The sequence below is a fragment of the Pimephales promelas genome, chromosome 4 (genome assembly GCF_988280905.1).
Source record: "Pimephales promelas chromosome 4, fPimPro1.hap1.1, whole genome shotgun sequence".
NCBI classification, from domain to species: domain Eukaryota; kingdom Metazoa; phylum Chordata; class Actinopteri; order Cypriniformes; family Leuciscidae; genus Pimephales; species Pimephales promelas.
The window spans coordinates 47,837,885-47,863,925 of record NC_142772.1 but is presented as its reverse complement, the minus strand read 5'-3'; the positions used below and the strand labels follow the sequence as shown (position 1 = coordinate 47,863,925).

At 37.2% G+C, this 26,041-nt stretch overlaps 2 protein-coding genes across 3 annotated transcripts in view; one reads left to right on the top strand and one right to left on the bottom strand.

The window, feature by feature from the left end:
• The window catches only part of LOC120465305 (ras-specific guanine nucleotide-releasing factor RalGPS1), a 144,595-nt gene that overhangs the window by 53,916 nt on the left and 64,638 nt on the right, over window positions 1-26,041 (bottom strand). The window lies entirely within an intron of this gene.
• angptl2a (angiopoietin like 2a) lies at window positions 1,937-25,643 on the top strand. Its single transcript, XM_039654986.2, has 5 exons — window positions 1,937-2,292; window positions 9,082-10,005; window positions 18,032-18,225; window positions 21,626-21,896; window positions 23,141-25,643. The coding sequence occupies exons 2-5, from the start codon at window positions 9,096-9,098 to the stop codon at window positions 23,338-23,340; spliced, it is 1,575 nt and encodes a 524-aa protein (XP_039510920.1). The 5' UTR covers window positions 1,937-2,292; window positions 9,082-9,095; the 3' UTR covers window positions 23,341-25,643.

The window sequence follows — 26,041 nt, the reverse complement described above, 5'->3', positions numbered from 1 at the left end:
AAAAAAGGGATGATGCATTAAAGCATGATATATACAAGCTTCACATGAATGCTTTCAGAGATGAAGTTGCCGATTCAGCTGCGCTCGTGCACAGTTGTATGAACACCTGAGTAAAGCAAGCATTCCCGCTGATCACTTCCCAGGAATCCCAAACAGGGAGGATCGACGGAGACGGACATTATAGAAAGCGCATCGCCAGCCGAAACACAACAACACACTCCTCCCGAGAGGAGCTGTTCAAGTTCATGCAGTGCATCACCTCTCTTTAATTAGCCATCAATCATCTGGACATCAGGAGGAAGTGAGATCATACATGAACATCTATGTTTTTTTTTTTCTAGATTAGGAAGGAACTTGATACAAACTAAATATACATCTTGTATTGATGAATATAACATGGTGATCAGAAGCTAAATGTCGGATAAATGAATTAAAATGAATAACTATAACAACACAATAAATAGCATCATTTAAAAGAGCTGTCTTTTCAGACATGATGATCAATCCCACAGAGGAGACTTTAATTTAACCGAGTTAAGTGTTCGTGATAAGCTCACTCGTGAATAATTTGATCATGTTTAATAAAGTCCTTTCAAGTTCATTTAGTTTGAAATGTACAAAGTGATGAAATCTGAGAGGGTGAGTTGTAATCAGCCCCTCCATTTCAGTTTTAATAGTTCGGAGGTTATCGTGACATTAAAAGCATAATCAGCCAATCACGGTGACATGGACGCACTGAATCTCTCTCACGTGACTTTTCACGTCATATTTTAGGAGCTCAGAGAAAACACAATGAGCTCAAGAGAGGCAAACACACACTATGCTCGCTTTCAAAAGAGCTTTACACAGTATTTGTTCTCTAATACTCATCAAAATAATGGTTCTTTATTGGCATCTTTGGGTTCATAACTGAACTTTACTTTATATTGGAACATGTTTCTTTAGAATATTCTTCATGACAAGAAAAGAAAAATCACTCTTAAAAATAAAGATCCCAAAAAGGGGATATTCAGTTTCCCAAAGAACCTTCCAGTGATCAGTCCTTAAAAAGTTGTGTTTTTCTAAGTGTGAAGAGCATTTTTATAATCTAAAAAACGTTTTTCAACTATAAAGCACCATTTGTGGAATGGATGTTAAAGTTTCTTCATGGATCAATGCTAATAAAGAACAAGAGTGTGTTTACTGAAAGTTTATTGGGGTAAAAATGTTTCACTATGAAAACCTCCTTTGAAAAAGTGCATTTTATAATATTGCTTTTGTTTTGTATTTGTACTGTCTCATCCAAATATGCATAATTTGCCTTAAAACATCACCAAAAAAAAAAAAAAAAGATTTATGTTTTAAAGATGCATCTTTTCAGATTCAGCCAGGCGGTACACTGTAAAAAATATTTTCAAGATTTGTTATCACAACATATTTTCTTTTGTCAAATCAACTTTATAATAATTTATTTAGTTGAGATAACTTATTATTTTGAGTTTCTAATCTCCTTCATTGTATTAACTCACTTTTTCCAGTTCAATCAACTTAAAATTTTAAGACAACCCAGGTTACTTACTTTTTTAAGTTAAACCAACAATATTTTTTTACAGTGTAGTAATCACAACATTTATTCTTTTGTCAAATCAACTTAAATAATTTATTTAGTTCAGATAACATATAATTTTGAGTTTCTGATGGTTAAATTAATCTTCTTCATTGTATTAACTCACTTTTTCCAGTTCAATGAACTTAGGCAACCAGGTTACTTACTTTTTTAAGTTAAACCATCAATATTTCTTTACAGTGTATCACGTGTGTGAATAGATGAAGAGATATTTAACCGTTTACTTTTACCACATCAATAGTTCATCTTAGTAATGACCATTATACTTGTGCAAGGGGGCGGGGAAAGGGGCGGAGCCACCAAACAACCACAGAGAGAGAGAGAGAGAGGAAGGGGAAGAGAGACAGCAGTGTGTTCTTTGTGTTTTCCGTGCGGATGAGTGGAAGTTAAGGACATCTCCCTCTAAATCAAAGTGTCACTCTGAACAGGGAACAGCCGGAGGATCATTTGGACAGAGACACACACAGGAGATGCAGACGCATGCTGGGACACACGGACCAGACTTAAACTGCACTTAAACTGCCATTTACACCGGGACACACTATGAGACCGTCACCCATCATCATATGACAGAATAGGACAGTAGCGGATCGGTGATGGGACGACAACATCCAACCAGTCTGGAGAGAGATTAAAAGGATAAAGCAGAGAGATAAAGAGAGAGAAAAAGCTTCTACACTATCCTGGTAAGAGCAGTTTGATTATAAACCAAGTCAAATCAATCATGTTATAATAATAATAATCAATTTTATTTGTAAAAGAAATCTCAAAGTGGTATGTTATCTGGTGTTCACATTTATACTGTTGCATAGACTCGGGAAATTCATAGAAAGGGCAGTTTAGCTTATGCATATCTAATGTAGAAATGTGCATGTGTTTGCATGAGATTTTATTCTTTGCCAGATCTGGAAATTTTACAAATAAAAATAGATGGCAGTCAAAGAGCAGTTTACATGGATTCATTGGGCAGATCCTCAAATCATAAGCAAGTTTTTATTTTTTTGATTACATTTTAGAAATATAGACAAAATTATATTTCCATGACTTTTGGGTTTTAGAAAATTGAATAACTATACACTATGGGTTCGATTCTGCATAAACTGATTAAGTGCAAGGTTAAATGCATCTGCCAAACTCATAAATATAAATATAAAACGGTAACACTTTACAATAAGGTTCATTAGTTAACATTAGTTCAGTTAGCATGAACAGCGCTTATACAGCATTTATTAATGTTTGTAAACGGTAATTTCAATATTTACTAATACTTTATTAAAATCTTGTTAACATTAGTTAATGTGCTGTGAACTAACATGAACAAAGAATGAACAGCTATATTTTTATTAACTAACATCAACGAAGATTAACAAATACTGTTACAAATGAATTGCTCATGGTTAGTTAATACATTAACTATTGTTAACTAATGAACCTTATTGTAAAGTGTTGCCTATAAAAGCAGATATTTGCACAATATGCTCATCAAACTGTCAGATAAATGCATAAGTGAGGAATGTTCCACATGGTAAAGCTGCGTGTCCCGAACACTGAAGCTAGTTAATGATCCTCACACTTTCCACAGAAACAATGACTGCCTGAACTTCACATTACGCTTTCGGTTAGCACGTTACGTACATGTAGTTTCAACAAGAGCTTTTAACTGCCCAATTATGAGTAATCACCAGTTCAACATATGTTTAGCATTTTCTCAAAGAACACACAGCTATATTTGAGAACAAACATCACAAACGACTCAAAAGTCTTTTTGAATGAATTAAAGCTGGATTTGTGCCCAAAAGACACACTCTCAATCTCAAAGTAAATAGGCTACTTGCACTTCCTCAGAGAATACTAGAGCTTGCAAGCCTGCAGAAAAAGAATATTAAGTGTTAATGCACGCTGAAAATGATCCCGTCTGAGACGGAGAGAAGCGGAGACTCCGCTGACATCAGCAGCTCAACGATGACCAGGGGCGGAGCTACATGGTGGCCAGGGGGGGCCACGGCCACCATTGGTCAAGGCTCGGCCCCCCTGCCGGCCCCCCCTCCCAACCTCACGGGAAAATAAATTTAATAATAATAAAAAATAAAAATAAAAACTCCAGTAACGGTCTAAAAAGGAAGCTGAAATGTATGCATTTTTTAATCAAGTCATTGATTTGTCACTTACGCTATAAGCCCCATATTAGCAACATGTTGGGTCTCGCCCCCATCAACAGTGCGAGACATAACGTGCCTGCATTCTGACAGCGCTTGGGCTGTTTACACCTGGCCACTTCATGCGTTTTCTCAGATCGGATAGCTATCTGATTTATCAAAACGATTCCATTTACACCTGGTCACATAAATGTGTTTTTGCAAAATGGATATAAATCCGATCTTCAATTCCCGCGTTATATGCGGATTTAATGAAGTGCACATCACCGAAAGCAACAGATATGAGTTGGATTTTATTGATCATCGGCTATATTCAAAATCAGCAAAGACGGTGAAAAGAGAGAGCGGCAACAGAACTGGTAAGATCATTTCGTTTCTTTACTTTTAATGAAGATGGTAGTGTTAATCGTCTGCGACTTACTTTCACTTTGATTAGCGATTGCGGCGCGTTGGCTTGCGTTCAGCCGCTCATCTGAGGTGATGCGCGTCGCAGTAGCGTCGTCATATCTGACTAAAATAGCATGACATGTAGCCTGTAACACGCTCTCACGCGTTTCTTTTTTTACCATTTTTGGGAGTATTAACATTTACATATGTGGTTTCAAGAACCAGATGCATTTACACTTGTCCAGTTTCGTCTGGAATGCGGCCCAGACCACCTCCTGAAGTGGTTTGAGCGTTTGGATTCAAATCCGTCTCGAATGCGTTTCGGGGGGCATTTACACCAGGTCTTTTCACGATCGAAAACGCATGAAGTGGCCAGGTGTAAACGGCCCCTATAATGTAGCATATGGTTCTTTAATCAACTCCGAAGGACATTTTAAGGTTCAAAACTGACAAGAAAGAACCCTTTTGGCTCAAATGTTTTTTAAAGGCTGTTATTCATTCATATATTACATTATTCTGCAACATTTGTAGTTGTTATTAAATTATTGTTTATTAAACTGTTGTAGTAACTTAATATCACATTTTAATCATGCAGATTTTTGGAGGATATTGATTAATTAAATTTTTTAACCACCATATTGAATTTTGTGATCATTCACATGCATTGCATTTTAAGGGTTCCAAATACGTAACGCTTTAGAACCTTTTAAGGTTCTATATTGAACCTTTTCTTCTAAGAGTGTAATTGTTACAGCAGACACAAAGCGAACAGAACATTTCAGGGTAACACTTTAAAATACGGTTCCTTCGTTAATGAATAACTACACAAGAACCAATGAGTAACACAATATTAACAATCTAGTAACTATTATAACTCTGATTAACAAACTAGTAAGTAATAGCGCACAGACGGAAGTGGTAGTTCACTATTAAGTAATCAATAACTTCTATTTTTTAATACTTCCCAGAGAACTACTGAAAAAGTTTATTAACAATCTAGTAACTACTATTAACTAAAATAAACTCTTATTAACGAATTAGTAAGTAATAGCTCACAGATGAAAGTGTTACTAGATACTTCTGTGGGAATTACTAATTATTTAGATCCGTATTATAAAGTGAAGATCATTGGAACTAACTAGTAATGACTCAAGTGTTACTACATGATCTAGTCATGATTTGTGCAACCGTTGTAACTTGTTGTATTATCACAAATAAATTGGATGTTGCACTTAAAATGCAATGGTTTACCTAAAGAAATTATCGCCTATATGACAATTCATATTGTGTCTTTCTGTCATTTGCACTAAAACATCCCTGTCTCATGTTAAGGTCCCTAACCCCTCCCATAATGATGACGCATTGCACTCGCACATTTATCAATTAGACATTATTAGTGTCATAAGGGAGTTCAATCCATTGTTTATGGCCTGACGAGCCACGTGTGAGTTTTAGTAATAGTAGTTTTTGACAATCAAGTGCCACCCCAAATAAAAGACTGGCACAAGCTGGCCCCCCCAGAAATAATGTCCTGGCTACGCCCCTGTCGATGACATCATGAATTGGAATCAGATTTTAAATCAGATCGTGAATTCTTTACAATGATGTAATGCCGCATTCACATGCATGCTTCGACTCTGGGACTGATTTTGGCAACGCTCATTACAGCAAAACGGATCCATGTGATGACACCAGCATACAGCATCTCACGCATGTTGAGGAAAATAATTCATGTGAGAGAAGCAAGTATACCGAACACCTCTAACTCATCATTTTGATATGACATCACAAGTGCAGATTTATTAAATTCTGAATTCGATAAGGACATTCTTTCGTTTTGTTTTGTTTTTTTAGTTGGAGAATCACATATATATGGTCAAACACTCTTAGAAGAAACGGTTCCATCCCCCGCTTCATATATGGAACTCCAAAATGGTTCATTTTTTGGTAAAAGGTTCTATTGGCCAAGTACGGAACCCCAGGGTTCTATATAGAACCCAGAGGAACCCTTTTTTAAGAGTGTAGAACCTTTTAGGGGTTCCAAGTATGTAGCGCTGATAGAACCTTTTAAGGTTCTATATAGAACCTTTTCTTCTAAGAGTGTACTGACAATATGTAAAGGGTTAGCCATAATGCAAAGAGATATTTTTACACTAAATGTGTTAAATATGTTAAAAGGCTCATAAATCAACAACAAGAAACGTGAATCCAGTGCAGAAATGAAATACACGATTGGAAACGTCTTAATACCCAAGAGACGGGTATGTTTCCTGAAACAACAAAAACAACAACATACATATATGATTCATCATGCATGTTTGTAGCATGAGGTTATAGGGATCCTTGCTGAGTGTCTTGAGCAATCCGGTTTATTTTCCGGTCGATTGGAATATATTTTCCATTGATGACTCGAGGCTATGAATGTTTGTTTGCCCATTCACTCCAAACCACAAGGAGCAGTGATTCAGATATTAAATATATATATATATATATATATATATGTGGCAGTACAAATGTTTTCAGGCTCTACGTACAGTTTTGGTCTAAAATGAGCGGGAAGGAGCACGCACTTACTAATGAGCACAATGAAAAACATGGACCGTTAAGTCCGTTGCTATGGGAGACTCTCTACACACACACACATAACACACCAGGAACTCCGTGTGATTGATTTTCCCATCGGTGAATTACTGCATTCCAGTCCTAGGGTGTAAATCTATGACTCAGAGATTACAGAAAAAGGCTAAATCTGAAAGTAAACATCCATAAATATTTATCTAGCTTCAAACTGATAGCATGTGTGCATCTAACTCATCAATGCTGTGACTATAGTCTTCTGAGGATTTGATCTGATGTATTTAGAGGCAATAAAACTCAAGAGCACCTCAGATTTTAGATGCTACATGTTGTTTTGTGCATCATAAGGTTTGCAGCAGAACTTGTTAGGAAAGAGGTTTGATGTTGAGAAACTAAATGTCTAAATGAGCCGAATCATGCCGAATGCTTTAGATAACCATGGCTGAGCTGCACTTTTGGATAAGAAGGGTGAAAAGAGATCATCGTTGTGAATGCAAGTTTGCACTAATCTGATTCACAATGAATCAATAGACTTTATGAACTGATACTTGTAATGTCTCATGAATGAACAAGTTACCAGATTCAAATCAGGCTGATGAATCATTCCCTAAATGAACTCAAATCATCAGTCAGATCAGTGACCAAATTAACATGATTTAACTTTACCATTTCAATGTCACTAATGCCTGCCAAAATTAATATAATGTTTGAATCATTTATTTTCATTAAAATGTAATATTTGCATTAAAACAAATATAAATGAATATAATTGCAGGTTGTCATTTAAACAACTGTTCATTACCTGATTTAGCGAGTTCATTCAACGAAAGATTCGTCAGACTGATTCAAACCAGTATCTTTTGTGCATTTGGTTCTCTTTTTGAATAATTTAAAAAGAACCGATTCATAAGATTCATTTGTGTGTGAATCAGAGTACACTGGGCAAACAAACTTACATTCACAACTAATGGAGATTCAGTCTGAAAAACCACCAATCATGTTTAATTCTCCCTACTTATCTGTTCTTCAATGACAATACTGAGTAAAACACAAATAGACGCACAACATGTTACGTACTGTACATCGCAAAATGTGTGTGGTCAAAATGTGTGTGCATAACCACTAGTGTGGCCTATAGTGTTTAAAGATCTAAATGCATTTAGCTTCAAATCCTGCAAGGGTAAATTTGTTCGCTATTAGAATTGGGAAATTCTAATGGTGTAGAGTAATTTACTTCAGATAAATCCTACTTACAGATGCTTTACCAGGGCACAACAGACCTTTTCTTTGGAAAATCACTAAAGAGATTCCAAGGCCCCGTGTTTTCAACACAATACATGTTTCATTAGCTAATGGCTTTCAGATAAATCAACAGTTCATTCAACACAAGGATTCACATGACATGGAACTTTTAGGGTCGCACTTCAAACTTGCTTTCTGTCTGTGCTGTTTTTTAATTGTCATTCTACAGTATGAGCACATGGGTCAGACAGTCTCATCATAGACTAGCTAACCACAATGCCAGTATCATCCGTCTGTTCTGTTGTGACAATAAAAGAAACAAGTTTTTTTAAATGCATTATCATATTATTTTAGTTAAAACTAAAAAAATAACCACAAATAACTAATGTTAGGGAAATCTGTTAATGTTTTGTTGCGCGTTTCTGAAAAAAAAAAAAAAAAATATTGGCCGATATATCGCATTTTAAAACCAACAAATATTTGTATCGTTATCGGCCTTCAAAATCCTTTATCGGTCGGGCTCTAATATATATATATATATATGGTTGTCAATGCAGGCGGATCAATAATATCGTTGAATATTAAATTAAGCAAGCGAAAAGGCCACCTAGGCAGCAAAACATTATATTAGAGTGATTTCTGAAGGATCACGCGACACTGAAGACTGGAGTAATGATGCTGAAAATTCAGCTTTCACTCTTAGAAGAAAAGGTTCTCTATAGAACCTTAAAAGGTTCTATCAGCGCTATATTTGGAACCCCTAAAAGGTTCTATACACTCTTAAAAAAGGGTTCCTCTGGGTTCTATATAAAACCCTGGGGTTCCATACTTGGCCAATAGAACCTTTTACCAAAAAAAAAATGGTTCTATATAGAACCATTTTGGAGTTTCATATATGAAGCGGGGGATGGAACCATTTCTGGTTCTGAATAGAACCATTTCTTCTAAGAGTGTTGATCATAAATTACAGTATAAAATATAACTTCCTTAGTAATATTTCACTATATTTTTAATCAAATAAATGAATCCTGGGTAAGCGTAAGAGAATCCTTATAAATAAACACACGACTTCCAACTGAGTATAAAATAAACTCTTATTTGATTGTGTTCCAGCACAGAGACACGTCATGACTGTCGTCACTTTGAAGCGTTTTCTTCTGGCCCTGCTGACCGTCACGCTGTCCAGACCCGACTCCGCATCCATCGGCTTCGCTGAGGAGTTCGAAAGCAGAGATGATGTACTTGAAAGCGAGTTCATGTACGCCGGTCGCTCCAAGCGTTCCCCGGACCCCCCCGGCGCCTCTGACGCGGACAAATGCTCCTACACCTTCATCGTGCCTCAGCGGAAGACCACGGGTGCGATCTGTGTGAACTCCAAGGAGCCCGAAGCCCTGCTGGAGAACCGCGTGAACAAGCAGGAGCTGGAGCTGCTGAACGGAGAGCTCCACAAGCAGCGGCGTCAGATCGAGACGCTACAGCAGCTGGTGGAGGTGGACGGTGGCGTGGTGAACGAAGTCAAGCTCCTCCGCAAGGAGTCGCGCAACATGAACGCCCGAGTGACGCAGCTGTACATGCAGCTGCTGCACGAGATCATACGCAAGAGAGACAACGCGCTGGAGGTTTCTCAGCTGGAGAACCGCGTGCTGAATCACACGTCAGAGATGCAGCATCTGACCGCACGCTATCGGGACCTGGAGCACAAATACCAGAACTTGGCTTCGCTCGCGGGAAACCAGAGCGCGCTCATCGCGCAGCTGGAAGAGCAGTGCAGACGAGGAGCTGGTGTTGTGCGACAAGCACGACCGTACCAGCCTCCTGTGATCCCAGCGCAACCCCCACACACACCTCAGCATCGACATCCACCTCCACCTCCGGTCCAGCATTCCCCCGCCAGGCCTTTCCACCCGCCGACCTACACACGCAACAACCACCAGATCACCAACGAAATCCAGAGCGACCAAAACGCCAAAGCAATGCCACCAACTTTACCGACCATAGCCTCTGACACGCACAGCTCCTCAACTGATAAACCCTCAGGTGAGTCAGAGATCAGAGTGAATTTAAATTGACAGTATATTTCATGAACTGATAATTAGGGGTGGCACGGTTCACGAAACCGACGGTTCGGTTTGTATCACGGTTTTAGTGTCACGGTTTTCGGTTCTGTACGGTTCTTGTTATTTTTTTCTTTTAATCTTTAACACTTCAGAAATGTACTTCAGCATGTGATATATAGCTTAATTATCCACACTTTAGGATACAGTATAAAAAAAATGATATTCATGCAATCATGCACAAACTGAATTTGACTCTGACTTTAAGCACATTTTGGGACTATCTCAGAGGAAAGCTAGGTGAGATTTTGACACAGCAAGAGAGAAGAAATTGACATGCTTTTCGTTTATTTGGCAAAAAAAAGGAGAATGTGTATCACTATGTCTACAAGAACTTGTGCATTTTTATCACACAAATCTTATTTACACAAAGAAATTAACTTGCATTTATGAACTGACAACTTTTGTAGCTCTTACAAAAATTCTATCTTTTAAAAGAAAAAAAGAGGAACTACACTGTCTTTTATGAATAAGTCAATATACATGAAACCTCATTGCCTATAATTAGGCTATAGAAATAGCAAAGGCCATAAACATAAAGTGAAAAGTTCAACCTCAACACAAAAAACAGTATCAACAATGCTTCTATTCCCAAAAAGTGAGGGTACCTTTTTTTCAGTTTAAATTAAAGTGCAGGATTTGGAAACATTTGACTGAAGCTCTTATCTAAACATAAAGTGCCACTGTAACGTTATATTAAAATACCATAACATGAAATCAAAAATGTCCCCACACACCGGACTTATAGACTTATAGGACGCTGGCGCATCCTCCAACTCCCTCATCTCTCCCACTTGCCATTTCTCCGCGTGCTGTGACCTGCAGCGCTCCATACTCCACTTTTACTGGCTTGTTTACTAACTTGAACCGGCGCTGCACAGAGCGACATCAAATATCGCGAAAGTGAGTGACTGAGCCGTCGTCCCCGCTCTAGTGTGATGTTATTCACCGGTCGCTCTGTGCAGCGCCGGTCCAAGTCTAACAAGCTTATGTCGCGCGAAATGAAAACACACGTCACATACGGGCACGAGGTTACATTGCGCATGCGTCGAACCGTGAGACGCACACACGCTCCGAACCGAGACAAGCGAACCGAACGGTTCGGGTGTTCTTTCATGTACCGTGCCACCCCTACTGATAATGTAAAAATACAGTACCAATCTACTGAAGTACTCTGTTATATCCTGACAACAACCTTAAAGGAGTAGTTCACTTTAAAAAAACTTCTGCTGATAATTTACTCACCTCCATGTCATCTTTCTTTCTTCAGCCGAAAAGAAATTAAGGTTTTTGATGAAAACATTCCAGGATTTTTTCCATATAATGGACTTCAATGGGGACCAAACGGTTCAAGGTGCAAATGAGAGTTTCAGTGCAGCTTCAAACGACACCAGACAATGAATAAGAGTCTTATCTAAGCCCTTTGAGTCATGACTGGAAAAAAGATTTGTTCATTTTGATGAACGAGTTCGAACAGGAGAATCACTGAACAGAGCAAGGCGAGCATTTGAGCTTATAAAACGTAAACTTTGTTATTTATTTTTTAAATGAGCGATCGTTTCGCTTGATAAGACCCTTATTCATCGTGTGGAATCATTTGAAGCCCTTTAAACAGTTTGCAGTTTGCACTGAAACTCTCATTTGGACCTTGAACCGTTTGGTCCCCATTGAAGTCCATTATATGGAGAAAAATCCTGGAATGTTTTCATCAAAAATCTTAATTTCTTTTCGACTGAAGAAAGAAAGACATGGACATCTTGGATGACATGGGGGCGAGTAAATTATCAGCAAAAGTTTTTTCAAAAGTGAACTACTCCTTTAAGTATGCAATGAATACAACAAACAATTGAACAACATAACCTAAGAAATATACCCATAATTCATATAACTGATATCCAAAAATAAAACTGTTCTGTGTACATTATTAGATGACTTCTTTTTCACTTGCTGTAAATGTACCAGTATTGTGGTATTGCTTGTTTGATATTTCCAATGCTCTCCACATGTTTAAAGAACAGAAAATGTCAGAGAAAACCATTCCCTTATAAAAATCATGACGTAAGTCTCCACAAAGCAAACTTCTGCAAAGCATTTTGTGTACGCAACAGGATCAGCGTGACTAATGAGAAACATCTAAACATTACACAGCCGGCAATCTTCCGTTTCTTGCAGCGTTTCAGCAGATTTGCAAGGTTAATTGTCTTATGCACACTGAGTATGATAAATAAGTATGGATATGCATAAGTGGTTTGGTTACATCAGCGGTTCCAATGAAAACAGCTCAAAGGTTCAGCGACACAAGCAACATGGAGACACGTGGATTTCCCTGCCGCTGATCCCGCCAGAGCGCTTGGCCTCCGTCCCATTACAACACAATCATTTGGCAACATATCTTCTGAACTAAGAGTTCACATTAATCTTTGGAGGAAAACCCTCCAAGACACGAAACACTTTAAAGTCCTTAACCGGGGGATTCCAGACACCATTCGGCAAACTACAGTGAGGTCTGTGCTTTGCTGGAAGAGGTTTGTTTAAGTATTGTTTACTCTTCTACTATGAGTATTTCTATGAGGTATAACTGAGCAACTCAAATAAGAAATGCAGTGAAGGAATGTAAATATCTTCCTCACAATATCACCAAAACACGCATGCATACTACATCCACTGCAGTGAACACACATGCATACTATATTGACTGCAGTGAGCACACATGCACACTATATCCACCTCAGTGAACACACATGCATACTATATCCACTGCAGTGAACACACATGCATACTATATCCACCTCAGTGAACACACATGCATACTATATCCACTGCAGTGAACACACATGCATACTATATCCACTGCAGTGAACACACATGCACACTATATCCACTGCAGTGAACACACATGCACACTATATCCATCTCAGTGAGCACACATGCACACTATATCCACTGCAGTGAACACACATGCACACTATATCCACTGCAGTGAGCACACATGCATACTATATCCACTGCAGTGAACACACATGCATACTACATCCACTGCAGTGAACACACATGCACACTATATCCACCTCAGTGAACACACATGCACACTATATCCACTGCAGTGAACACACATGCATACTATATCCACCTCAGTGAATAGACATGCATACTATATCCACTGCAGTGAACACACATGCATACTATATCCACCTCAGTGAACACACATGCATACTATATCCACTGCAGTGAACACACATGCATACTATATCCACTGCAGTGAACACACATGCACACTATATCCACTGCAGTGAACACACATGCATACTATATCCACTGCAGTGAGCACACATGCACACTATATCCACTGCAGTGAACACACATGCACACTATATCCACTGCAGTGAACACACATGCATACTATATCCACTGCAGTGAACACACATGCACACTATATCCACTGCAGTGAACACACATGCATACTATATCCACTGCAGTGAGCACACATGCACACTATATCCACTGCAGTGAACACACATGCATACTATATCCACTGCAGTGAGCACACATGCACACTATATCCACCTCAGTGAACACACATGCATACTATATCCACTGCAGTGAGCACACATGCATACTATATCCACTGCAGTGAGTACACATGCATACTATATCCACTGCAGTGAACACACATGCACACTATATCCACTGCAGTGAGCACACATGCATACTATATCCACCACAGTGAACACACATGCATACTATATCCACCTCAGTGAACACACATGCACACTATATCCACTGCAGTGAACACACATGCATACTATATCCACTGCAGTGAGCACACATGCACACTATATCCACTGCAGTGAACACACATGCATACTATATCCACTGCAGTGAGCACACATGCACACTATATCCACCTCAGTGAACACACATGCATACTATATCCACTGCAGTGAGCACACATGCATACTATATCCACTGCAGTGAGTACACATGCATACTATATCCACTGCAGTGAACACACATGCACACTATATCCACTGCAGTGAGCACACATGCATACTATATCCACCACAGTGAACACACATGCATACTATATCCACCTCAGTGAACACACATGCACACTATATCCACTGCAGTGAACACACATGCACACTATATCCACCTCAGTGAACACACATGCACACTATATCCACTGCAGTGAACACACATGCACACTATATCCACCTCAGTGAACACACATGCACACTATATCCACCTCAGAGAACACACATGCATACTATATCCACTGCAGTGAACACGCATGCACACTATATCCACCTCAGTGAACACACATGCATACTATATCCACCTCAGAGAACACACATGCATACTATATCCACCTCAGTGAATAGACATGCATACTATATCCACCTTAGTGAATACACATGCATACTATATCCACCTCAGTGAATAGACATGCATACTATATCCACCTCAGTGAATACACATGCATACTATATCCACCTCAGTGAACACACATGCATACTATATCCACTGAAGTTGTCTGTAAATTCATCTTGTCGCCCAGTTTTCTTTTTAAAACGCCATTAAATCACGCCTCTGGAAGTTATTAGCAAGTTTTTCACCCACAACAAACAACTGCAGATTGCTAATGTGCTTTGTTTTAACAGATTCACGCACACTTAACAACATGTAATGCGTCAGTTGACTCCACGATTCTAATAAATATCCCACACTGCATCAGTAATACAGCTTTAAAAATACTTGCATGCTACTTTAACACATGCACGACACATTTAATCTCAGTTTCCACAGGCAACAGAAGAGTCAGCAACATCGTGTGCAGAGACACTTGCCGTTTATACCTAAATCTACACATAAATGCCATTTAATGATATGCAAAATATACATTATGGATTGCATTTAGCAGATGCTTTTATCCAATAGCATGTGAAAATGCCTGAGGATGGAAAACAAGCCCTTAAACGCATGAACTGATGAACAAACCGAAACTTCAAAGCAAATAAAAGAAATACAAGTCCTTTCAAAAAGAGATGACTGATTTCAGCGCAGACTGTGAGTAGCTCTTACTCACGAGATGAGAAGCGTCTTGCTCATCAATAGTCTGAAAAATTATCCGGTCACAAGCAGATTGAGGCTTACCCTTTTGATATCCCATCCCAACAAAACTCATAATCTGAAATGAAATGTCAAAACAGCCGTCACAGAAAGACAAAAAGCAGAAAAGTCTGAGACAAATCAAAACACAAACCGTGACAAAGCAGAATCGGCCGCAGAGATTCCAGTGCATTTTTCTATTGCGTTTTGGAGAAAATCAACTAGTGAAGGGTAATTTGAGACTGAAACTTCAATGAATGTTCTCTGAAACCGGCTAACCCTCAGATGAATGTCTCGCTATAATCTGCTACATTTATTAGAGTACGAGTATAACATCAATCCGGCCTGACTCACGGAAGTGAATCTCGACTGACGACGTACAATGTGCATGCTGAAACCTAATATAGTTTAATGCATTTCTCACAGATGTTTTTGTATAAATTGCCTTTGCACACAGCTCACTTTTTTATCTCTTGAAATGTATCCACAGCAGATGCATAAGACCAACAAATGAAGAAAAAAAAAGACCTAAAACTTTTAAATTAAGGCGCTTCACATCTCTAGTCGCTGTATTGGTACTCGCTGGGATGAGAAACCTATATGCCAACTAAATGGAAACCTGAATGCAATCCGTTAGTTTCTAAAAGGTACATTTGGTGTGATCTTACTTCAACAGAAGCCCTCATCCAGCATCTTCCACCAAATTTATTAGCTTCCAAATAAAAAAAATAACAGTTGTTAACATTCAGACCAGAAGATGTGGAAACAATAACCTGAAGCATCCCGTCCGAGAACAGAGGCACGAGTGAAAGTGTAAAAGCTTGTTGGCTCATTAGACAACTTTACAGGGAAGCTCGAGGTTCTGTAACGGCAGCTATGTTCATTATCTAGATGATTTTCAATCTCCTTAGGGCAGTTTTTTTACGATCCACAAAAAGGTGTGGAGAGCATTCAGTCGTAATGAAAACAGCATTGCCTCAAATGTGTTGCTGGAAACTTGCGAGTCCAGATGAGAAAATAACATCTCAACGGTTGCATAAGGGCTGTCAAATAGGATATGACTACATCTACTCCTCTGGTAACATAAAAAAAAAGCACTCAAATGTTTTTTTTTTAGTATCTTGTGTTCATTTTGAATTTGTAACATTACTTGGTAATGTTTCTTAAATCATTGGTATATTAATGATTACTTAAATCAACACTTTACAATAAAGTTAACGACATTAGTTAACATGAACTAAGAACGAACAATACTACAACATGTATTAGTTAATATAAATAAATTTCAACATTTAGCAATACTTTACTAAAATCAAAGGTTGTATTTGTTAACATTAGTTAATGCACTGTGAACTAACATGAACAAACAATGAACAGCTGGATTTTTATTAACTAACATTAACAAATATGAATAAATACTGTGAATGTTTTGCTCATTGTTAGTTCATACTAGTTAATACATACATGTAAAGTGTTACCAAATTCTTTATAAATAATGCTTTTAAAAAGTATTTTTATGCATTAATTTTGGCTTATAATACACCTTAAAAAGCATTGTATGGTCTCATGAATAATTGTAACAATATAATATAACATTATAATATTCATTATTACACTTATAGAAAGTATAATCCATTAAAAGACAAACCAATTTTTTAGATGCAAATCTGTAAATATTATAATGCATTTTCTTACATTGCATAACTACGGAGGCGTATTGCATTCACTTGAAGAAAAAAAATCTACTCTGTTTTTCTGAATTAACGAGTTCATTTTTCATGAGAAAAAAAAATTTTGCTCTGTTTTTCTGAATTAACGAGTTAATTTTTCATGAGAAATTTTTTTTTGCTCTGTTTTTCTGAATTAATGAGTTAATTTTTCATGAGAAAAAAATTTTTTTACTCTGTTTTTCTGAATTAACGAGTTAATTTTTCATGAGAAAAAAATTTTTTTACTCTGTTTTTCTGAATTAACGAGTTAATTTTTCATGAAAAACAAATTTTTTGCTCTGTTTTTCTGAATTAATGAGCAAAAATAAATTTTCTCATGAAAAATTAACTCATTAATTCAGAAAAACAGAGCAAAAACGTTTTTTTTCTCATGAAAAACTAACTCATTAATTCAGAAAAACAGAACAAATTTTTTTTCTCATGAAAAATTAACTCATTAATTCAGAAAAACAGAGCAAAAACTTTTTTTCTCATGAAAAATTAACTCATTAATTCAGAAAAACAGAGCAAAAACTTTTTTTTCTCATGAAAAATTAACTCGTTAATTCAGAAAAACAGAGCAAAAAAAATTTTTCTCATGAAAAATTAACTCATTAATTCAGAAAAACAGAGCAATTTTTTTTCTCATGAAAAATTAACTCGTTAATTCAGAAAAACAGAGTAGATCTATTTTTTTCTTTAAGTGAATGCAATACGCCTCCGTACATAACACACGATTCTGTGCAATTTCTCTATTATTTTCCATGGACAAACCAACAGCTGTCAATGAGATGCAGGCTTAAGTTAATGAGCATGATCATGGCACTTTACAGGCTCATGCATAAATACATGTTTAGTAAACATGCGATGTTCACACATAATATATACTCCAATCCAATAGCCTCAACATTGTAACATCAAACTCAATGGAAAGCATTATTTGCACAAAAGAAAACGAGCTCCTGGAGGTCCTGGCCAATACTCATCAATATGTGACTCTCTTTCGCAATTCAACAGGCAAAACTGGTCTCAGAAACACAGCCGTTTTGAACCACATCTGAATTGATTTCAACATAAAATTCAGAGATGCTGTCGTGCATTCAATAATGCACGTGTTTGCTTTCCATACAGGACCGTTCAAAGACTGCTTACATGCTCTGGAGGACGGACACACCAACAGCAACATGTATCTACTGAAGCCGGAAAACACCAACAAACTGATGCAGGTCTGGTGCGACCAGAGACACGACCCCGGCGGCTGGACCGTCATTCAAAGACGCATGGACGGATCGGTCAACTTCTTCCGAAACTGGGAGACATATAAGGTCAGAAACATGTTTAAGTTCATTTAACATTTATGCAACCAACAAATAGATCATGCAAATAAAGATGTGATCATGAGCTCATGCATGCATACGTCATTCTGTATCATTGGATAACAGCATGAACTCCCCTACTTCCCTCAGTCATGGTTAGTTCATGTAATGAAACGCACATTGCTCTGAAATCCTCCCATTCGTGCATGGAGAAACGTCCATGACAAAGGTCAGACTCTCAGCAAACTGCAGCTTTGTGTCATTTCTGAATTCATTGCTCTTCAAACGTCACTGGAATTGGGTTATGCAAGATGGGCAAGGTTTCCAAACTAGGGCCAGGGCTTTTCCACACAAACACCATCTGACGAAAACACCCTGTCGATGTCATTAGAGCCCGGGATTACAATCAGGACGAGACGCAACAAGCCAGTGTCAAGGGGAATATTGTAATGACTATATAAAAAAAAGCACTAAACCCTAATGATTTTTTAATGCAAGAGCCATTCCACCGAAAGGGTGACATTTCTGTCCCCAGGACATTAAATGTATAAAATTGCATGAAAATTAACTCTAAAATACATTTTTATTATTAAGCAAAATATCATGCACATTAAGCAAACTACAAATTTAAAACGTATAATTAAAAACAACAATTAAAACGACACAGAACACTAATAAAATGGCATTTTCTGCATGTCCCCACTCTCCATCTCTACACTGTAAAAAATATTTTCAAGATTTGTTCTCACAACGTATTTTTTTTGTCAAATCAACTTCATAATAATTTATTTAGTTGAGAAAACTTATTATTTTGAGTTTCTGATGGTTAAATGAATCTCCTTCATTGTATTAACTCACTTTTTCCAGTTCAATCAACTTAAAATTTTAAGGCAACCCAGGCTACTTACTTTTTTAAGTTAAACCATCAATATTTTTTACAGTGTAGACTTTACCATGAAATATTATGATTAAAATTTCCTTCAGAAATCTGAATCTGAAAAAAAAAAACATTTGCTCTAATATTTTAGATAAAATACACATTTTTGTCGCCAGGTTTTCACTCAGTCCTGTTAGACTATTACACCCACCCACTTTTAGTGATTTTATTGGCACAAATATCAATTTTTGGAACATATATAACCAACAAATTCTTTAAAATAAACACTTTCTTGTGGGGAAAACAAAGGAATTAATTGACATGCTTCTAAACTTGCTTTTTAAATGACATGATTTTCGGTAACATGATTGAGAAAACATGCGTCCATATTACCTTGTAAAAAAATAAATAAAGTCGCCTGAGATAACCAAGATTCTAACTAAGATTCACTGTTGAAAAAGATCAAAAATAAAGTTTATTTTTAAAGAGTTACAACAAGAAAATGTGGCCGCAAACCATTATATTTCAATTTCAATTTCTGCCAGTCATGAATAATAAATAAGAATAAAGCTAAAAATGATGCCGATGGAAACATCACTATGAGTGAAACACTAGCGAATGAACATGCATTCATAAAACCGATAACTTCTCTCTCTCTCTCTACCCTTTTAAGCAATTGGTTTTCATCTTTAGATGAGTTTTTTCTTTTAAATTGTTTGTTTATGGTCCTAGGTATTCTGTTCAAAGGAAAAGGACTTTGGTTTTAATACATTTTTTATCAGGCACTGCAAAATTAGTAATATGGAAGACAAGAAAAAACAAACTTCTATGGCAGGATGCAATAAGTGTGGTTCCTATGTTCTTGGGCATTGTGGCAGCTAGACTAAAAGTAGAGTTTGTGTATTACAAGTTGGTGGACTGTTTACCAAAGTTTGTAGAAATCTGGTGTGTTAATGAGGTATTGTGTACTTTATGTGAGCGAAATGAATTGGTGTTGACTTTTTAAATATACCTGTTAAAAAAAAATGTCAAAATTCAAAATTAAAAAAAAAAACTCTCTCTCTCTCTCTTCAAGAAGATAAATTTATGAAGGGAATTGAGGAGGCATCGGTCACGCTATGAAAAGGATAAAATGGCATTTGGCATCAATAATCTCAAACCGTGCATGAATCATCAATGTGAATGTTGCGTAAAGATTCTTTAACATTTCTCCATTGTTTTCCATGGAAAAACTAACAGCATTCAGGTTTGGAACGACTTGCGGGTGAGGAAACAATGAAAGAATTATTTTCTGGATGAACAATTTCTTTAAACAATGACTAACACAACAGCAGTCTGGAGTGATGATTTATTACATGCATCGATGCATTCTGTGACGCTATAGGTGTTGAGCTGGCTTGTCTCTGACGTAACGTGTTCTCAGGTGTTTTAGAGACTGTGGTCAGACCTGCTTTCTCTGAATGAATGATTAACCCTAATAGTGAGACCGCTAAATACAAACACATGTACGATGTCGGAGGAGGTCTTTTCAAATTCAGGATCTGGCAAAGTGTTTTGAGAGAGCATTGAACTTGAAGATTTACTGTTTCCCTGCATGCATAGTTTATGTGATAATCAAGAGGTTTCCGCCAGTTCTTGTTCTGTTTATTGTAAGTCTACTGAGCATGAAGAATCGGAGATTTATACATCGAAAAAACTCTATTCACATCAGACATTTCACTCATTTTAGCACGGTTAAAATGTGGAGTTGGGATACAGAACTTCCGGTTAACAGTATTTCTCGATAAGGATTTAGATTATCAGCCCTAATGTCTAAAACCGTCGAGGTAGACTGACCACTGTGAGGTTTTTGCTCATGTTGAAGCTATACGTTGTATGAAATCAACCTTGTTTAAAGAAAAACATGTTTTATCCTTGATCTTATGAAAGAAAACTACACTACCCACAATCCTAAGCGTAGAAACAAGGTCTGCTGATCCAACTCGCTGTTACTATAGAAACTTTTACCTTACTGGCGAACAGCTAGAGCTACCTGCGGCTGTTGTTGGGTAGTAATAATAATAATAATAATAATAATAATGTGACTTCAGGCAGTTTGCGGAGACATAGAAATTTATATTTAAGTCATTAAATTCAAGTTGACGTAAGCTTTTCCCTCCGCTGGTGGTCATTCTTCATTCGGTGTTCAAACAGCGCGTTGCGTTCGGTTACGAAAGTCAACACAATAAAACTCTCTCCAAGATGATTCAATGTTAATATTATTATACCCTTTCACACATAATGACTTTAAATTATCTTTGAGGGTAATTTCTCAGGCAAATTTGATGTGCTATTTAATTAGACTAATTAATCACCACATCGTTTAATTAATTATATTAAAAATTGTAATCGCTTGACAGCCCTGTGTATATTAAGAAAATATATTAAACCGTGGTAACATCGATATGATGAAAGACAAAACAATATAATCAACTCCCTACAACTTTGAATCATCAAATTACATTTTTTTTCTCTCTCTCTTTTCTAATTTAGCAAGGATTTGGCAACATCGATGGTGAATACTGGCTTGGTTTGGAGAACATCTACTGGCTGACCAACCAAGGCAACTATAAGCTGCTGGTGACACTCGAGGACTGGTCGGGCAGAAAGACGTTCGCAGAATACGCCAGTTTCCGCTTGGAGCCAGAGGCGGACTTCTACAAGCTGAAGGTGGGCCGTTACCATGGAAACGCCGGAGATTCGCTCACCTGGCACAACGGGAAACAGTTTACCACCTTAGACCGAGATCATGACGCGTACACAGGTATCAGAGGAATTCTGTCTCCAAGATCTTTGCATGGTTTCATTGTCCAATAAGGGCTAAAAATAAGTTCAGAATGATGGAATTGGAAGTTCAACAAAGCAGAATCAATGGATTTTGTGGAAGTCATGCAACTGGTGTAGTTCTTTACAGCCAAACTTTTGCTTTTTACTTAGTCGTTAAGGCTTCAAAATTCATTCGTGAAGATAATCTTGATGAACAAAACATGCAAGAGTCATAAACTCATGTTGTTCATTTAGATTATTTTCTGCAATAATGCAAAAGCCAACTGGCTGGGAGTAAAGCGAACCAGGATGATTCCAAATTCCGGGTTTCAAACAAAATGACATCATCACTGCAGCATTCTAAATAGAATCAGTGTGTAACAGTGTGGAATTCTATACGACAATTCACCATGACGTCACAACTGTAACGGACGTTCTTCTGGGTGGCCGGAAGTTCTAAGTTTCTATGGCAACGCTAGTAAATTGCTTGGAAGGGAGACCCACTGTTGACAGTAAATCATAATAATCATCATAACAACTGTGTTTAATGATATAAGTAAAAAAATATAATAAATATGTTAGTAGGCCTACACATTATTAGCTAAACACTAGGGCTGTGAAACGATTAATCGTAATTAATCGCATCCAAAATAAAAGTTTGTGTTTACGTAATATATAATTGTGTAGTGTGTATAATTATTTTGTATATATCAATACACACAGATGCATGTATATATTTAAGAAATATTTGCATGTATATACTTTATATTTATAAAAAAAATAATATTATAAATAAATATAAATATTTGATATATTAATAACAAGATGTGTATAATTAACACATCTTAAATATATACATGCATATGTGTGTATTTATATATACAAAATAATTATACACACACACTACACACTCATATATTATGTAAACACAAACTTTTACTTTGGATGCGATTAATCGCGATTAATCGTTTCACAGCCCTACTAAATACTCTCTAGCTCTTTTTTTCTAGGCAAAATAACACCAAAGAACATGTTTTCATAAAATTTTATCAACAACAATGTTTTTAACTACATTATGTAACTGTTACAGTAGCCGGCTGGATCTCTTGAGTTACTCAATAGAAGCCACTCGGGTTCTGCCACCCGGAAGTGCCTATTGTTCACAAACTTACTGAAATGCCGTATATCAAAATGCAAAAGTCACAGTTTTCACTAACTCAAACCTCATTTCCTCTCATACAGGAAACTGTGCCCACTATCAGAAGGGTGGTTGGTGGTATAACGCCTGCGCCCACTCCAACCTGAATGGCGTGTGGTACCGCGGCGGGCATTACCGCAGCCGCTACCAGGACGGAGTTTACTGGGCCGAGTTCCGCGGTGGCTCGTATTCCTTGAAGAAGGTCACTATGATGATCCGGCCAAATCCTAACACTTTCCATTAGAAACATCATGTGAAGGAAAATGCTAAATCTAAATAGTTGTAAATAGTGCATTGTTAATGTTATTTTTGTATTGACCGTTATGAATTCTTAATATGGAGTCATACATATCCAAAATCCAAAAAAAAAACGACTTCATGAAGGAGACACGACTTTTTGGGTTTCCTGGAGACAGAGGTCCCAATGGTGTCCAGGCTCTGTGGACAATGAAGAGCGAGTGAGAAGCTAGAAAACTTTACAATCTTCAGCCAGACGAACCTTGCAACATGACCTGAAGCTGGACAGCATCGTGTGCGTCATTACAAGTGCACTTAAAATGGGGATATAGTCAGTGTGTTTACCTGATCTAAACAGGCACCTAACCTCATTCTCACTGTAAGAAGTCTAACCTTGAAGAAATGAACTGTTCGGTTGCTATAAAACACAATATATTGAAATTTAAACAGTTCTCATACCATTTTCTTCCATAGCATTGAATTTCGTTGCAATTGTGCCCTGCGAAGTGGACTACACAGGATTTTTGGACGTCAAAAGGGGATTTTACATGCAAAAAATGTCAACATTTAAAAGCCTAGTTATTGTGTATGCATATTTACCATCTAAATTAAGAGACGTGAATTGGTTAAATGAACACATTTAAATCACAAATGCAAAGTCTCTTCTTCATTTGATTTGTTTATAGCATTGACTTCCAATAAAGGGTCAACTGCAACTGCGCCCTGGGAATTTTGGACATCTTAAAGGGATTTTTGGTGTTAAAACTCCAATTTAGTCTAGTTATTGTGTATGCACCTATTTACAAGCTAAATTGTAAATCAAGAGACGTGAATTGTCTAAACTAACATTTAAATCCCAAAAGTGAAGCCTCCGTAAACTTCAATGACTAGGTTAATTTTAGTAGCACAAACGCAAAGTCTCTTCCTTATTTGATTTGTTTATATTGACTTTCAATGTACCGTTGCAGTTGTGCCCTGACAAGTGGACTATACACAGGATTTTTTTTTTACATCTTTTCAGGCAACAATAAAAATTCAGCCAACATTGAGAGGTAAAATTTAACCTACACTAAAAAATGCTGGGTTGTTTTAACCCAATTTTGGGTAAAATATGGACAAACCCAGCCATTGGGTTAAAAATGTAATTTAAAAATGTAACCCAATGGCTGGGTTTGTCCATATTTTACCCAAAATTGGGTTAAAACAACCCAGCATTTTTTAGAGTGTACACTCTTAGAAGAAATGGTTGTATTAAGAACCAGAAATGGTTCCATCCCCCGCTTCATATATGGAACTCCAAAATGGTTCTATATAGAACCATTTTTGGGGGGGGGTAAAAGGTTCTATTGGCCAAGTACGGAACCCCAGGGTTCAACCCAGATGAACCCTTTTTTTAAGAGTGTATAGAACCTTTTAGGGGTTCCAAATACGTAGAGCTGATAGAACCTTTTAAGGTTCTATATAGAACCTTTTCTTCTAAGAGTGTAGTCATTGGGTATCCACATATAGCCTTTGCAAGCAAAAGATGTCTGTCTTGTATATTACTGGCTATTTTAATGTACTGTAACAGCATTCATATGTCCATGAATGATTTCACTCATTTGAGTCTTGTTTGGAAAGCATCTAGAAGCTATGGCCCTGTTTACACCTGCTATTAAAATGTGTTTTTTAGTTCGATCGGATCACAAGTAGACGAGGGAGACACACTCCTGTTTGCACCTGGTGTTTTAATCCGCCTCTTCTGTCCATTTTTGACCACTTCTGTCCTGATTTCTTCGAGGGGAGGCTCTATGTATGGGATCTTTTTCAGATCTTTCAATCTAATGGACGAAATAAGCTCCTATTTACATTTGAACACGACCAGAGAACAAGCTCAAAATATTTTAGACCCCGTTTACAACTGTATTTAACATAGTCCACTTGTGATCCAATCGACCAAAACGCATCTTAACATGGCAAGAAACCCTCATTTGCTATTCGGGGGGGTAGAAATTGATATTTAAGTGACATTTAAGTTCTGGAAGTTGGTATACTTAATTTTTCTGAGGTGAGGTGAAAATAAGACAACAAATGAAAGCTTAAAACTCTGTCTAAAACTTCATATGCTTTGTAATGCAATATGTGTTTGTTCATGTAATCTCATTAGCATTCATAGGTATTCATATTCATTCTAGCACACGTACATTTGGAGACGCAACAGCAACTTTATTACCAGGTGTGAACAGGGCCGATGAGCGAGTTTGTTTTTGTAACGCAAAATATTGTTGTGTTTTATACTTACAGAATGTTCCAATAAATTATGTACAGCTACTGCAGTTTTGCTCTTTTGTGTTAAACTGCAAAAGACAAGGCTACATTACAGTAGACATGAGAGACGAGTCGAGAACGACTCACAGGTGGACTGAGTTCAAAGCTCGATGTGTTCGTTTGTTCAAGCCTCTAAAGGTCAAAGGCTCTAAGGGCCCTACGGGAGACTGTGTTTGTCCTGTAAGAGAACAATCACAATACTCAATCTCAAACATCTTGGTTGTTATGAATGAAAAAGGGTGTGTAACATTCGTTTCCAAATGAGGAAAACCTTGTTAATGGCTGGAAAACACATTAAAATCACTAGTCGCTTTCACAGACATGTAGTCTTTGAACTTGTGCTCTTGCAAACTAATCCAACTCAAACTTTCTAACTTGAAGATTGTATTTAGGCTTTAAAA

What these genes read in the sequence shown, in the direction of transcription:
- angptl2a (XM_039654986.2), top strand. Translation starts at nt 9,096, where the DNA reads ATGACTGTCGTCACTTTGAAGCGTTTTCTTCTGGCCCTGCTGACCGTC. An exon ending in CTCAACTGATAAACCCTCAG is followed by an intron (nt 10,006 to 18,031) that starts GTGAGTCAGAGA and finishes CTTTCCATACAG; the next exon opens with GACCGTTCAAAGACTGCTTA. An exon ending in GAAACTGGGAGACATATAAG is followed by an intron (nt 18,226 to 21,625) that starts GTCAGAAACATG and finishes TTTCTAATTTAG; the next exon opens with CAAGGATTTGGCAACATCGA.